Source organism: Pelophylax lessonae (genome assembly GCF_965119305.1).
Source record: "Pelophylax lessonae genome assembly, chromosome: 7".
NCBI classification, from domain to species: Eukaryota; Metazoa; Chordata; class Amphibia; order Anura; family Ranidae; genus Pelophylax; species Pelophylax lessonae.
In genome coordinates, this window is record NC_138774.1 from 220889113 (window position 1) to 220905122 (window position 16010).

General features: G+C 50.0%; 1 protein-coding gene across 2 annotated transcripts in view; it reads left to right on the forward strand.

Annotated features, from left to right (window-relative positions):
• DDX31 (DEAD-box helicase 31) overlaps nt 1-16010 on the forward strand; it is a 171550-nt gene that overhangs the window by 44426 nt on the left and 111114 nt on the right. For both annotated transcript variants that reach the window (XM_082262938.1, XM_082262939.1), the window contains exon 15: nt 9364-9423. In XM_082262938.1, coding sequence (XP_082119064.1) covers nt 9364-9423 — 60 coding nt within the window. The remainder of the gene's footprint in view (nt 1-9363; nt 9424-16010) is intronic.

Consider the following 16010-nt stretch of genomic DNA (forward strand, 5'->3'; position numbering starts at 1 on the left):
TTCCCATTCATATCTGTGCGTTTTGAAGTCGCACCGACTTCAAAGTAGTTCCTACACTACCTTGGCACGATTTGAATGCGTTTTGAGGTATATAGCTATAGCCATTGCTTTCAAAATGGCGTCAAAATCGTGGCAAAGTCGCGTCAAAATCGTGCCGCAAAATCGCGTCGCATAAGTGTGGAAGGGGTCTTAATCAGTAGTCTTAGAAACACCCCCCTAGGGACACACATAGTCACTGCATCTCTAATAAAGTTAACCCCTTCCCTGCCAGTGTCATTATTACAGTAACAGTGCATATTTATAGCACTGATTACTGCAGTAATGTCACTGGTACCCCCACAAGTGTCAAAAATGTCAGTCAAGGGTCCGATCTGTCTGCCGCAATGCCGCAGTCCCGCAAAAAAAAAATCGCAGATCGCCGCCATTACTCGCTAAAAAAAAAAACAACAAAAATCTTTCCCTTAGTTAGTAAACGCAATAACTTTGTGCAAACCAATCAAAATACGCTTATTGTGATTTTTTTTTTTACCAAACATAGGTAGCAGAAAACAAATTGGCCAAAAATTAAAAAAAAAATTAGATTTTTACTTTTTTTTGGGGGGGGGGGGCGGATTTCATATAAAAACAAAATATTGTTATTTTTGCAAAATTGTTGCTCTTTTTTTGTTTATAGCGCATGATCAAAAAATCGCACAGGTGATCAAATACTACCAAAAGAAAGCTCTGTTTGTGGGAAAAAAGGACGTCAAATTTGTTTAGGTACAGCGTCGTACGACCCCACAATTGTCCATTAAAGTCACGCAGTGCCGAATCGCAAAATGCCCCCTGTTTAGGAAGGGGGTAAAATCTTCCGGGGCTTAAAGCGGAGTTCCAGCCATTTACTCACCTGTCCAACGGTCCAGCGATGCGGCCACCGGAAGCCTCGATCCTCTCCCTCGGCGCCGGCATCACTGCTGTGGGCACCCGGCTGTTACAGTTTGCGGCTTCACAGCCGGGTACCCACTGCGCATGCGCGAGTCGCACTGCGCGCCGTGATTGGCCGGCAATCTTCTGGTACCTCTGACGTGTCCCAGAAGATTGCAGGGAGGGAGGGGGAGAGGAGAACTTCCGCTCAGGGCGCCGCGGCGCTCCGAGCGGAAGTGGGAGCGGGTACCTGTCAAAACTAGGTACCCGCTCCCCCCCCCAAAAAATGACATGCCAAATGTGGCATGTCGGGGGGTCAGGACTCCCTAAAGCGGAAGTTCCACTTTTGGGTGGAACTCCGCTTTAAGTGGTTAACCTTTCAATTTATCGTTTCCAAAGTTGCCCTTCGTTTTTTCAGCTCAAAAACGTCACAACTCGAGGGGCGTGGCCGGATGTGAGCGAGGGTAGACGTGCCGGACCGGAGCTCTCTGTTAATCCTGCAACTTACCTCCGTTTTCGGTGTGCGGTGGGGCTGCTCTCCTATACCATCTTGTGGGGGAAGCTCTCAGGTCTCCAGCGATGCCATCCTCGACCCCAAAACCCGCCCGGCAGCCGCCACAGGACCAGCGCCAGACCCGCTCCGTCAAGGGCCAGGGCTCGGGCTCCGCCTCCGCCATCTTGGCGCCAACGTCTTCCCGGAAGAGCGGTGGTACGGGTGCAGGCATGGAGTCTCAGAAGCCTACGGACCCCGTGCTCTCCGGCACTTCTCGGGGACAGGCTCAGGAGGTGGTCGCGGACCAGCGGGCGATCACGGCCCCCATCCTAGAAGCCATAGATGCTTGCAAAGCGGCATTGATGGTGCGCATAGATCACCTGGCATCGGAGTGCACGCTCATCCGCCATGACCTGGATAAATTCAGGGGGAGACTCACTGCTGCAGAGGATCGCATCTCGGAGGTGGAGGACAGCTCACACTCCCATGGCGCTCAGCTGGCTGAACTCCAGAACATTGTGAAATCCTTGCAACACCGAGCTGACGATGCGGAGGATAGACAGCGCCGGAATAATGTAAGGGTGGTGGGGCTTCCTGAGGGGCTGGAGGGGAAAAAGCCTGCTACATTTGCGGAGCAGTTCTTCAAACAACTGCTCTCTCTGGAGAATTTACCCCCCACGTATGTGGTAGAAAGGGCTCATAGAGTGCCAACTGGGGCCAGACCCCCTGGAGCCCCCCCCCGTCCGTTCCTGGTGAAGTTCCTCAATTACAGGGACAGAGACATGCTCCTCTCGGAGGCGCGGAAACACCCTGAACTTCGCTTTGAGAACGCGCGTGTCATGCTATTCCCCGATTTCTCGGCGGAGACACAACGCCGCAGGCGTTCCTTTACGGATGTCAGGAAGCGCCTAAGGGCCAAGGAACTTATCTATAGCATGCAATATCCTAGCAGGCTCAGAGTACAGTACAAGGGCTCGGTGAAATTCTTTGACACTCCTCAAGAGGCTTCGGACTGGCTGGATGGCGTGTGATGAGTCCTGACTGCCAGTGCTCTCGGCTGGCTCCCCTTTGGATGTGGTCCGTTTTTTCTTTTTACCTTTTTTTTTTTTTTTTTGTTTTCCTGTTGTACGCTGCCCCTGCTGACTTTCTCCTCCTGTCGTACCATTCTTTCTGGATATCTACGGCTTGTTGATGGTTTAGGAATGTCTACTTTTGGGGTTCCCTATCCTGCTATCTGGAGACTGGTTATTGGAGGAGGGGTGTGTCGTGGCGCCCTCCTTGCACACCGGGTGATCCGGTCTCAGAGACTCCATCGGAACTGTAAGAACATCTTCTTTACCGGACTGTTGCTCACATTGGAAAACTGACGTGCGTCACTGTTTTTTTTGGGCAGTTTGGGATTGAAGCCGCATACCAGACTACGTTTTTCACGTTTTGGGAAAGCTCGTTTTTGTTCAACTTTCCCTTTTTCTTTGTTTGTTGGGGGGGTTGTTCTGGTATAATGGCATGGGGAGTTCTGCACCAGCACCTGTTTTTGTTTGCTCATGTATATTTTGAGGGGGTAATTTATGGGTCCCTTTTTTTTTTCATCCTGCCCATAGCCCTTACCTGGGCTCTGTGTAATTTTTTTCTAGATTCCCATGGCTGACAATATAAAACTTCTCTCATGGAATGTGAGGGGCCTGAACAATAAGTTCAAACGTGCCAGTGTCTTTCAGTATTTAAAGCTCATTAAGCCACATGTCATCCTCCTGCAGGAGACCCACCTGGATGGGAACTTGATTTTGGCTCTCCGTAGGCCGTGGATACAAAGGGCGTTTCATGCCACGTACTCCACCTATGCTAGAGGGGTCTCCATCCTCATTAGTAAATCTATCCCATGTTCGATCCAGCGGGTGATCTCCGATCCAGGGGGCAGATACGTGGCTGTGCTTTTGGATATGTACTCTGTTACCATGCTGTTGGTCGCTGTTTATGTGCCTCCACCTTTTCGGATACAACTGCTATATGATTTAACTGATAAGTTGGCTGAATATATGCATTTACCTGTACTGTTCATGGGTGATTTTAATGCCATCCTGGATGCTACCTTGGATACTTCCAACCCCAATAGACCGCCCTCGGTGGATCTGCTCACCTGGGCTTCCACGGTGGGCTTGACTGAACTTTGGAGATGGAAGCATCCGCTTTTGAGGGAATACTCTCACCTGTCCACCGCTCATCGTTCCTCTGCTCGCATAGATCTGGCGTTTGGTACTGCCAGAATGCAATCCCTTTTGACTGCCTCGGAATACAGGGCCGGGGGAGTGTCTGATCACAACCCGCTACTCTTGACAGTGAACCTCCAATTGGGGGCTGGAGTGCGGGGTTGGCGCCTGGCTGCGGGCTGGCTCCAACAGGATCAGGTCGCTTCCCACCTTGAAAAGTCGATCCAGTCATATTGGCCAGAAAATGTGGACTCAGCTGATCAGAGAGTGGTGTGGGAGGCATTTAAGTCAGTGGCGAGGGGAGAGTGTATATCGGCCATTAAATCCGCTAGGAAAGATCACAATGAGGAGGTGAGGATGTTACAGCAGGAGGAGCGGAGATGTGCGGAGGAGAACGCGGCCTTGCCGTCTGATTCCAGCTATGCTGCATTGCTGGAGGCGAGACGCCTTCTCTCTCTTCACGTCTCTGATCTTGCTCATACAGAAGCTAACAATCTACGGGCTTCTATATTCGCACAGGGCGATAAGAATGGCAAGTTCCTGGCACTGCTGGTGGCTGACCAGCAGCCGCCAGTTAATATCCCGCTTATCAGGGCCGCTGGGGGTGTGCTCAGGTCGGATCCTCGTGACATTTTGGAGACATTTACTGACTATTTTGAGGCCCTGTACGCCCCGCTACCGGATAGTGACTCTGTGCACGCGGATGCCCTCCTGGAGGGAGTTGACTTGCCATCCTTGTCGGCGGAGGATAGCGCCCTCATGGATGCTCCGATAACAACATTAGAGGTGGCAAGAGCCATTGCGGCCTTCCCACCACATAAGGCCCCGGGTCCTGACGGTTTCCCTGCTGACTTTTACAAACAATACTCCGAACATTTAGCGCCTAGACTTAGCTCTCTGTTGCAGCACTGTTTGGAGGTGGAGGAACTTCCTCCCTCTATGATGGATGCCTATATGGTGCTGCTTCAGAAACCGGGTAAGGACCCCCTGGACTGCTCCTCGTATCGCCCTATCGCCCTTTTAAATATGGACCTTAAAATCCTGACGAAGGTCCTGGCCACTCGTTTGGCTAGGGTTATTCACTCATTGATAGACCCGGATCAGACGGGCTTTATGCCGGGTAAATCTGTGGACACTAACATTCGGCGATTGTTCACCCATCTTCAAATTCCTGGGGAGGCGTCGGGGCAGCGGGTGGTGGTCTCAATCGACTTTGAGAAGGCCTTTGATTCGGTCGACTGGGCCTTTATGCACAAGACGCTGGATCGTATGGGGTTCGGACCCAAATTCAAGACCTGGATCCGACTCCTTTACGCAAGCCCTAGAACAGCCATACGATTGGGCTATCTCACTTCTCCGTATTTCCGGGTGGGGAGGGGGACGAGGCAGGGGTGCCCCCTTTCCCCATTCCTGTTTGCCCTTACCCTTGAACCCATCGCGACCGCACTGCGCAGCTCCCCGGCCGTGGGGTCGATTAAAGTCGGCTCTATTAAAGAATGTCTGGCGTTATATGCCGATGACATGCTGTTGTTCCTGGAGGATCCGGGTCCCTCCTTGAGGGCGGCCCTGTCCATCCTGAATGATTTTGGCAGGTGCTCAGGGCTTCGCGTTAACTGGAGTAAGTCCTCCATTTTGCCTCTCGATGACGGTGCTCGACCTGCTGCGGCCGGGGACCTGCCCCTTCGTTGGGTGGATAGCTTCACCTACTTGGGGATCAAGATAACTAGGCGTCCCCAGGATTATTTCTCGTTGAATTTGGCTCCTCTATTGCCTAAACTCCAACAAAATATCCAAGCTTGGAAGCGTCTACAACTTTCCTTATTAGGTCGTATTAGTGTCCTTAAGATGAAATTTCTGCCTGTAGTCTTATATTTCCTCCGCAATTCTCCGCTATGGGTACCACTGACCTTTTTCCGGAAGTTGGACAGCCTCGTCTGTTCATTCCTCTGGTCGCCCGGGGTTCCCAGGATTGGCCTTCGGGCCCTCCAGGAACCGTGGGGTAATGGAGGCCTGGCACTGCCCGATTGGCGCAAGTACTATTTGGCAGGACAGATGGTGTTTGCGCGGCGCTGGCTGCGGGCGGACGGGGAGGATTCGGCAACAATCTTAGAGGCGGCCCACCTGGGCTCCTTCGAAACCCTTAGGTTGGCGCTGTTTAGGGGTCTGGGCTCAGATCTCCCTTTAACGCTCTCCATGAGGGCGACTGTTAGGGCTTGGGCCCAGTCATTGAAGTTGACGTGCCCCAGTTATGTTGGATCCTCCCCGTCCGAGCCGTTGTGGATGAACCCTGCCTTTCCTCATTTTCGTCACTTACCTGATTTGATGTTGTGGGCGACGCGGGGTGTAAAAACCTTGGGTGATATAACAGCGGCGGGGGCTCTCTTGCCGTTTGACCGATTGCGGGAGAAATTCGACTTGCCTAGCGGCTTTATATTCAGATACCTCCAGTTGCGGCATGCCTTTCAGGCCCAATTTGCCTCATCCTCTGTAGAGCTGTCTCCTTCGGACTTAGAATGCGTGTTGACCTGTGATACCACACTCAAAACTCTCTCCACTGTGTACAAGGATATGTTCCGACTTACACCCCCTGGCATAGTTAGATGTAAGGAAAAATGGACGGCTGAGGTGCCGGACCTACAGGGGGAGGACTGGGATGATGTATGGACGGAGCCTTTCAAATATTTAGTGGCTGCTAGGGACAAACTAATTCAATTTAAATTCCTCCACAGGATTTACTATACTCCGGCCCGTCTGGCCAGAATCTTCCCGACTTCGTCTGCGGAGTGTTGGCGTTGTTCCGCTTCCCCCGCAGATGCAACTCACATTTTTTGGGGCTGTGGCCAAATTCAGCAGTTTTGGACTGCGGTGACGTCCTGTCTCGCCGAGGTGCTGCTGACTCCGATTCCGCGAACCCAGCGAGTCTGTTTGCTGGGTTTGGTGGAGGAGGTGGTCCCCTCGGTGGCCCACAGGACTTTGCTGAGTGTTCTTCTATTCTATGCCAAAAAGGCTATTTTACTACATTGGAAGAAGGTTTCCCCGCCATCCTTACTGTTCTGGAAAGGCCTAGTGAATGCAATGCTACCCCTATACAAAGCCACCTATGTCTCACGAGGTTGCCCGAAAAAATTTGACAAGGTTTGGAGGGCGTGGGTGGACTCCTCAGACACTGTGGGCTGAACTGCATATTGTGTAACTGTTATGAAGCTGGTGGATTGAACGCTCTATAGAAGTGTACTTATGCTATCTTGTATTCTAGCTTTGTAGTCCTGCAAGAACAGCCAGATACTGGGTCTCTTTAATGTTGAATTGACATGTGTTGATCCCGGGTAGGGGGGAGATATGGTGTGTTGTTTATGAGAAGGGACCGAAGGTTGTTTACTCCGGAGGCCGGTGGTAGGTCGTGCTGTCCTTGGACGGTGGCCTGCGCTGACCCCCTGACCTCGACGCTCCTGGTCTTCTCAGGGTGCTGGTGGTCGTTTTTGGGTGGGTGGGGGGGGGGGGAGGTTGTTGTTGGGTTATTGTGTGCCTTTTTTGGCTGCTGTGTGTGTCTGTTTGTGTTACTCTGTTCTTTGTTTAAAAATCAATAAAAAGAATTTTTCAAAAAAACGTCACAACTCCATTTACTGGCTGAAAAACGAAAGAACTGTCCAAATGACCGAATTTGGCCCGATTTTTTGTAGAGTGTATGACCACCATTGCTCATTAGGGCTGCCAAACTACAATTGTGGCAGTTCAGCCAAAATTCGAGACCCCTGTCAGCACCACCTGACTCAACAAAATAGAATTGTTCGATTTACTTTTGTCAAAGAAGCCAGGTGAAAAATTGCATTTCCAAGAAAAATAAGTGAAGGGACATCTACCTTCTCAATGGCTAAAAATAAAACTTTTGCCTTTATATATATATATATATATTTATATATATATATATATATATATATATATATATCTCCATAAAACCAATCCAGTGTGTGGTGCCTGCAGTCTACAGCAGCCAAAGAATCCTCAGCATCCAGCATACTTTTGCATACCTGGTGCCCAGATGGCCGGTGTAGTTCTTTCCTTTTCTCCTATGGTGGCTATGATCACTTTTAAGTACATTCCATTTTTTATTTTATTTTTTTATCTAATGTCAGTGGTTGGATTTATTTAACCACTTCTGGACCGAAAGATTTTCCCCCTTAATGACCAGGTAATTTGTTGCGATTCAGCACTGCGTTACTTTAACTGACAATTGCACGGTCATGTGACGCTGTACCCAAATAAAATTGATGTCCTTTTTTTCCCACAAATTTTTTTGGTGGTATTTTATCACCTGTGTGATTTTTTTATTTTTTTGCGGTTTAAAAAAAAGAAAAAGAGCGACAATTCTGAAAAAAAAAAAAAAAATATATATATATATATATATATATATATATATATATATATATATATATATATATATTACTTTCTGCTATAAAACATTCCCAATGAAAAATTAAAAATCTGATTTTCTCATCATTTTAGGCCAATTTGTATTCTGCTACATATTTTTGGTAAAAAAAATCGCAATAAGCGTATTTTGATTGCTTTGCGCAAAAGTTATCGCGTCTACAACTAGGGGAAAGATTTATGTAATTTTAATGTATTTTTTTTTATTAGTAATAGCGGCGATCAGCGATTTTTAGCGGGACTGCGACATTGCAGCAGACAGATCGGACCCCTAACTGACATTTTTGACACTTTTGGGGGGACCAGTGACATTACTACAGTAATCAGTGCTAAATATGTAATATTGACACTGGCAGGGAAGAGGGGCAATCAAAGGGTTAAATGTGAGCCTAGGGGGTGTTTTCTAACTGTGAGGGGGATGGGCTTGTGAAACCAATACAGAGACCTGTGTTCCTAAATAATAGGATCACAGGAGCTCTGTATTAATTCCTGAGAGAACAACATTCTGCTGTGTTTACAACAGCAGACCGCCGTTCTCTCTACACAGGGAGCGAGCGCAGGTGCCCGGTGGTAATCACGGCTGCCGGCCACGTGCATCGGCTTCCCGCTGGTGAGTGGGAGCGCACGCGTGCCCTCTGGATCCCTCCCGCGAACCGCCGTACAGGTACAGCGATTCACGGGAACCTGCCGCCGTATATAGGTGGCGGCTGGTCGGCAAGTGGTTAAGACTTAAGGTGGTTGTAAACCTCAGACATGAAATATGAACAAACATATCCCTTTATATTGTGTACTTATCTTCATTAAGAGCACTAAGTGTCATTTCTTTCTGGTGCTTTGTTCCTCTGCTATCAGAATGAATCATTTCTGACAAGTTTTAGTGACACCAAGAGAAAAATGGTGACCGGAGGGACCTCCAGCTGGTTGACAGCCTCAGCTCTGTCCCTGTATGCTGTGTGAAGGGGGGTCCCTTTCCTCCCCTCCCCCCAATCAGCTCTCAGAATTCTCCTTACTGAACTCTGCAGAGTGTTTTGTCAGCCCCCCCCCCCCCTTTTTTTCTCAACTTTCAGACAAGTTTATAAATTCTGCACTTTAAATGTAGAAGTGAAGAAAGCAGATAAACAGGTACAACAATATAGGAGAAGTTGTTTTATCTCTGTGGCCAGTCACTTCAGTGGTTATATGTAAGGATTTACAACCACTTTAACGGGTTATGGGTACCTTCAGGTTATGGGTTAGTATGGGTTAGATTCCCAGATGGGAAAAAAGCTGATTCACCTTACATTGAATTGCACATGTTGATTATCCATTCTGCTTTTTTTTTTTTTTTTTTAGGAAAGGACAGAGGTTTTCCAGCAATTCACCGAAGCTAAAGCCGGGATACTGCTGTGCACAGTGAGTAACTGAGCTGTATAACCCTCCAAGGGGAATTTATCAAAACCGGGGCAAATGTGCATGGCAGCCAATCAGCTTCTACCTTTCATTTTCAAAGCTTAGCTGAACAAGCTGAAGATAGAAGCTGATTGATCCCCATGCACAGCTGCGTCAGATTCTTTCTGTTTCGGTTGTGATAAATTCCCGACATTGTTTTCTTTCCAACTGTTAAAGCGGAAGTAAACCCACCCATTTAGAACATGTCGGAAATGTAACACTCCCAAACCATCTAATGTAACTATCAAACCATCCAATGGCTGGTGTCATAACTGATCACATGTGCAGCATCATGGCAGTTGTAGATGAAATAGAGGCCAAGATGGCAGCTTCCTTGGCTAAAAAAGGTTTACTTCCATTCATAGAGATAAAGAAGAAAATCATCTATGCATTTTTACCCTGAACAAGAAAATTGGACCCTCTACTAATTCTATGTTGCCACAGGGCTCTCTTTATACAAAGATGTAACAGAGAAAGCATCCTAGGTACCCCTTTAAATAACTAGAAACAAAAAGCAAGGAGGGTGCCAACGCCTAGTGCATTACCTTGGACACCTTAGAAATTTTATTTCCAAAATGCCAAAAGCATACTTAAAAACATAAAAGGATAAAACACATGTCATATACAACTCCGGTATCAAGGATGACACATCTCTGCGTTTAGACAGCTGACGCGTTTTGGGAGGCACGCTCCCTTCCTGAAAGCTAGTCCACTTCACTAAAGGCACCATATTTATACTAATTACAAATCTGGGTCCCTCCCCTCAACAGCCTGCACTGGGCCGGACCAAACCCCAAAGAGGTCATGGCGATCACAAACCTGGGTCCTTCCCCTCTACAGCCTGCACTGGGCGGGACCAAACCCCAACAAGGTCATGGGGATCCCAAACCTGGGTCCCTCCCCTCCACAGCCTGCACTGGGCGGGACCAAACGCCAACAAGGTCATGGGGATCACAAACCATGGTTTCTCCCCTCCACAGCCTGCACTGGGCGGGACCAAACCCCAACAAGGTCATGGGGATCACAAACCTGGGTCCCTCCCCTCCACAGCCTGCACTGGGCGGGACCAAACGCCAACAAGGTCATGGGGATCACAAACCATGGTTTCTCCCCTCCACAGCCTGCACTGGGCCAGACCAAACCCCAACAAGGTCATGCAGATCACAAACCTTGGTCCCTCCCCTCCACAGCCTTCACTGGGTGGGACCAAACCCCAAAGAGGACATGGCGATCACAAACCTGGGTCCTTCCCCTCTAAAGCCTGCACTGGGCGGGACCAAACCCCAAAGAGGTCATAGGTATAAAAACCATGGTCCCTCCCCTCCACAGCCTGCACTTTGGCAGGACCAAAACCCAACGAGGTCATGGCCATCACAAACCTTGGTCCCTCCTCTCCACAGCCTGCACTGGGCGGGACCAAACCCCAACGAGGTCATGGGGATCACAAACCATGGTTTTTCCCCTCCACAGCCTGCACTGGGCCAGACCAAAACCCAACGAGGTCATGGGGATCACAAACCTTGGTCCTTCCCCTCCACAGCCTGCACTGGGCGGGACCAAAACCCTACGAGGTCATGGGGATCACAAACCATGGTTTCTCCCCTCCACAGCCTGCACTGGGCCTGATCAAACCCCAATGAGGTCATGGGGATCATAAACCTTGGTCCCTCTCCTCCACAGCCTGCACTGGGTGGGACCAAACCCCAACAAGGTCATGGGTCAGGTTTGTGATTAGTATAAACAGTGGCGGCCCGTGCATAGGGGGCGCCAGGGCGCCGCCCCCCTACCCCTAAAAAAAAAAAAAAAAAAAAACAAAACAAAACGAACAAATAAAGTTGTTCAAAAAAAAAAATTGGGTTCGCCGGCCTTGCCTGAAGGAACTGGTGGCTGGGGGGGGGGGGGGGGGTGGGGTTACGTCCCAGAAGAGGCGCCGATTGGCTGCCTTCTGGGGGGTAGGGGGGTATCCTGGGCGCAAGTCTTTGCGGTTGGACACCCCCACTTTCTGATATCCTGGCTGTGATTGGTCCAGTCTACAGCCTGGACCAATCATCATCCAGGATATCGCTGACGTCGCAATGGGGGCGGTGCCGGTGCGTGCGTCAGTTACTCACCGTCACCGCCGCTCAGAGAAAAGGAGAGGCCGCCTGCCGGTTCCCACCGCCGAGACGAGGGAGAAGGACCCGCCGCAGAAGAGGAGAAAGAAGCTGAGCCGCGCCGCCGCCAGGTAAGTTTGAAGGGAGCAGGCCGCCCGCCGGTTCCCGCCGCCGAGATGAGGGAGAAGGACCCGCCGCAGAAGAGGAAGAAGCTGAGCCGCCCCGCCGCCAGGTAAGTTTGAAGGGAGCACGCACGCTGGCACTCTGCAATGATTGGGGGACAATGCTGGCGCTCTGCAATCATTGGGGGACAATGCTGGCACTCTGCAATCATTGGGGGACAATGCTGGCACTCTGCAATCATTGGGGGACAATGCTGGCCCTCTGCAATCATTGGGGGACAAAGCTGGAGCTCTGCAATCATTGGGGGACAATGCTGGCACTCTGCAATCATTGGGGGACAAAGCTGGCGCTCTGCAATCATTGGGGGACAATGCTGGCGCTCTGCAATCATTGGGGGACAATGCTGGCACTCTGCAATCATTGGGGGACAATGCTGTGGCGCTCTGCAATCATTGGGGGACAATGCTGTGGCGCTCTGCAATCATTGGGGGACAATGCTGTGGCGCTCTGCAATCATTGGGGGACAATGCTGTGGCGCTCTGCAATCATTGGGGGACAATGCTGTGGCCACTCTGCAATCATTGGGGTACAATGCTGTGGCACTCTGCAATCATTGGGGTACAATGCTGTGGCACTCTGCAATAATTGGGGGACAAAGCTGTGGCGCTCTGCAATCATTGGGGAACAATGCTGGCACTCTGCAATCATTGGGGGACAAAGCTGGCGCTCTGCAATCATTGGGGGACAATGCTGGCACTCTGCAATCATTGGGGGACAAAGCTGGCGCTCTGCAATCATTGGGGGACAATGCTGGCACTCTGCAATCATTGGGGGACAATGCTGGCACTCTGCAATCATTGGGGGACAATGCTGGCGCTCTGCAATCATTGGGGGACAATGCTGGCACTCTGCAATCATTGGGGGACAATGCTGTGGCGCTCTGCAATCATTGGGGGACAATGCTGTGGGCACTCTGCAATCATTGGGGGACAATGCTGTGGCGCTCTGCAATCATTGGGGGACAATGCTGTGGCCACTCTGCAATCATTGGGGTACAATGCTGTGGCACTCTGCAATCATTGGGGTACAATGCTGTGGCACTCTGCAATAATTGGGGGACAAAGCTGTGGCGCTCTGCAATCATTGGGGGACAATGCTGGCACTCTGCAATCATTGGGGGACAATGCTGTGGCGCTCTGCAATCATTGGGGGAAAATGCTGTGGGCACTCTGCAATCATTGGGGGACAATGCTGTGGGCACTCTGCAATCATTGGGGGACAATGCTGTGGCGCTCTGCAATCATTGGGGGACAATGCTGTGGCGCTCTGCAATCATTGGGGGACAATGCTGTGGCGCTCTGCAATCATTGGGGGACAATGCTGTGGCGCTCTGCAATCATTGGGGTACAATGCTGTGGCGCTCAGCAATCATTGGGGGACAATGCTGTGGCGCTCTGCAATCATTGGGGGACAATGCTGTGGCGCTCTGCAATCATTGGGGGACAATGCTGTGGCGCTCTGCAATCATTGGGGGACAATGCTGTGGCGCTCTGCAATCATTGGGGGACAATGCTGTGGCGCTCTGCAATCATTGGGGGACAATGCTGTGGCGCTCTGCAATCATTGGGGACAATGCTGTGGCGCTCTGCAGTGATTGGGGACAATGCTGTGGCGCTCTGCAGTGATTGGGGACAATGCTGTGGCGCTCTGCATTGAAAGGGGCTCGCATGCTGAACTCTGCATTGATGGGGGCACGGAACAGTTGCATTGAAGGGGGCACGCACGCTGAACTCTGCACAGTGTTTATTGCATTGAAGGGGGCACAGCACAGTTGCATTGAAGGGGGCATGCACGCTGAACTCTGCATTGTGGGGGCACGGAACAGTTGCATTGAAGGGGGCACGCACGCTGAACTCTGCACAGTGTTTATTGCATTGAAGGGGGCACAGCACAGTTGCATTGAAGGGGGCATGCACGCTGAACTCTGCATTGTTGGGGCACAGCACAGAGTTCATTGCATTGAAGAGGGCACAGTGTTTATTGCATTGAAGGGGGCACAGCACAGTGTTTATTGCATTGAAGGGGGCACAGCACAGTGTTTATTGCATTGAAGGGGGCACAGCACAGTGTTTATTGCATTGAAGGGGGCACAGCACAGTGTTTATTGCATTGAAGGGGGCACAGCACAGTGTTTATTGCATTGAAGGGGGCACAGCACAGTGTTTATTGCATTGAAGGGGGCACAGCACAGTGTTGCATTGAAGGGGGCATGCACGCTGAACTCTGCATTGTTGGGGCACAGCACAGTGTTCATTGCATTGAAGGGGGCATAGCACAGTGTTTATTGCATTGAAGGGGGCACAGCACAGTGTTTATTGCATTGAAGGGGGCACAGCACATTGTTCATTGCATTGAAGGGGGCACAGCACAGTTGCATTGAAGGGGGCATGCACGCTGAACTCTGCATTGTGGGGGCACAGCACAGTGTTCATTGCATTGAAGGGGGCATAGCACAGTGTTTATTGCATTGAAGGGGGCACAGCACAGTGTTTATTGCATTGAAGGGGGCACAGCACATTGTTCATTGCACTGAAGGGGGCACAGCACAGTTGCATTGAAGGGGGCATGCACGCTGAACTCTGCATTGTGGGGGCACAGCACAGTGTTTATTGCATTGAAGGGGGCATAGCACAGTGTTTATTGCATTGAAGGGGGCACAGCACAATGTTCATTGCATTGAAGGGGGCAAGCACGCTGAACTCTGCATTGAAGGGGGCATGTACACTGGTCTCTGCATTGAAAGGGGGCATGTACGCTGGTCACTGCATTGAAAGGGGGCATATACCATCTTCTGTACCATGACCTGTGACATGCCTATACCATATCTGTGCCATGCCTATACCATCACCTGTGCCATGCCTGTACCATCACCTATGCCATGCCTATACCATCACCTGTGCCATGCCTGTACCATCACCTATGCCATGCCTGTACCATCACCTGTGCCATGCAATACCTATTACATTTTTCTTTTTGCGCCCCCCCCCAAAAAATTTTGAGCACCAGCCGCCACTGAGTATAAATAAGGTGCCTTAAGTGAAGGGGATTAGCTCTGAGGAAGGGAGCGAGCCTTCTGTAAAAGGGGCATCAGCTGTCCAACCACAGAGATGTGTCATCCTTGATATTGGAGTTGTATATCACATGCGTTTTATCCTTTTATGTTTGTGAGTATGCTTTTGGCTTTTTGTAAGTACATTTTCAAGGTAATGCACTAGGCGTTTGCGCCCTCCTTTCTTTCTGTTTCTAGTGATTTGTAGTTCCCCTGCTCAAGGAGAGCAGCATCACTAACAATAATATCCTAACAGTGAGCTCTGAGGTTTGACAGTCTTTTGGATTCCCTTTAAATAAACATTGTCCTTAGGATGGCTCATAATTTGCAAGCAGTAAAGCATGTACATTGAACCACTTCCAGGCCGCCCACCGTGTATTTATGTCACTACTTTGACGTTACATACCGGGGTTATGGCAGTTAGCTGCCATTAGCCTGGTATTTTTTTACACGGCGAGCAGTCCTCTTTAACACAGAATTGGTCCCAGTGGTGGATTCGCCACACAGGATCACTTTTATGGGCGGCAGGAGAGGTCTCCCATCCCCCCCCCGCTGCTTTCCAGTCGTTTTCCCTGCTTACCGGAGCCATCGGTAGCGGGAAAAACAATCTGATACCCTCTACTGATGGGCAGGAAGTCAAGTGAGGGCAAGATAGCCCCCACTCGACTCTATGCCCTTCGAGGACCGGAGCGATGTCAAACGTCACTTCCGCCCAACGGCCTTAAAGGGCCACATTTTTTTTTTTTTTTTGTTTTCATTTTCATTTTTTTTTTTTTCTATTATTGCTTTTAGGTGTATATGTGAGATCTGAGGTCTTTTTGACCCCAGATCTCACATTAAAGAGGACCTGTCCTGCTTTTTATAATACAAGTTATGTTTACCAGGTGGCCTGGTCTGATGAATCACATTTTCTTTTACATCATGTGGATTGCCGGGTGCGTGTGCGTCGCTTACCTGGGGAAGAGTTGGCACCAGGAGGCAGTATAGGAGGAAGGCAAGCTGGTAGGGGCAGTGTGATGCTTTGGGCAATTCTCTGCTGGGAAACTTTAGGCCCTGCCATTAATGTGGATGTTACTTGATACGTACCACCTACTTAAACATTGTTGCTGACCAAGTATACCCCTTCATGGAAACGGTATTCCCTGATGGCTATGGTTGCTTTCAGCAGGATATTGTGCATTGATACACTGCAAAAATGGTTGAATAGTAGTTTGAGGAACACAACA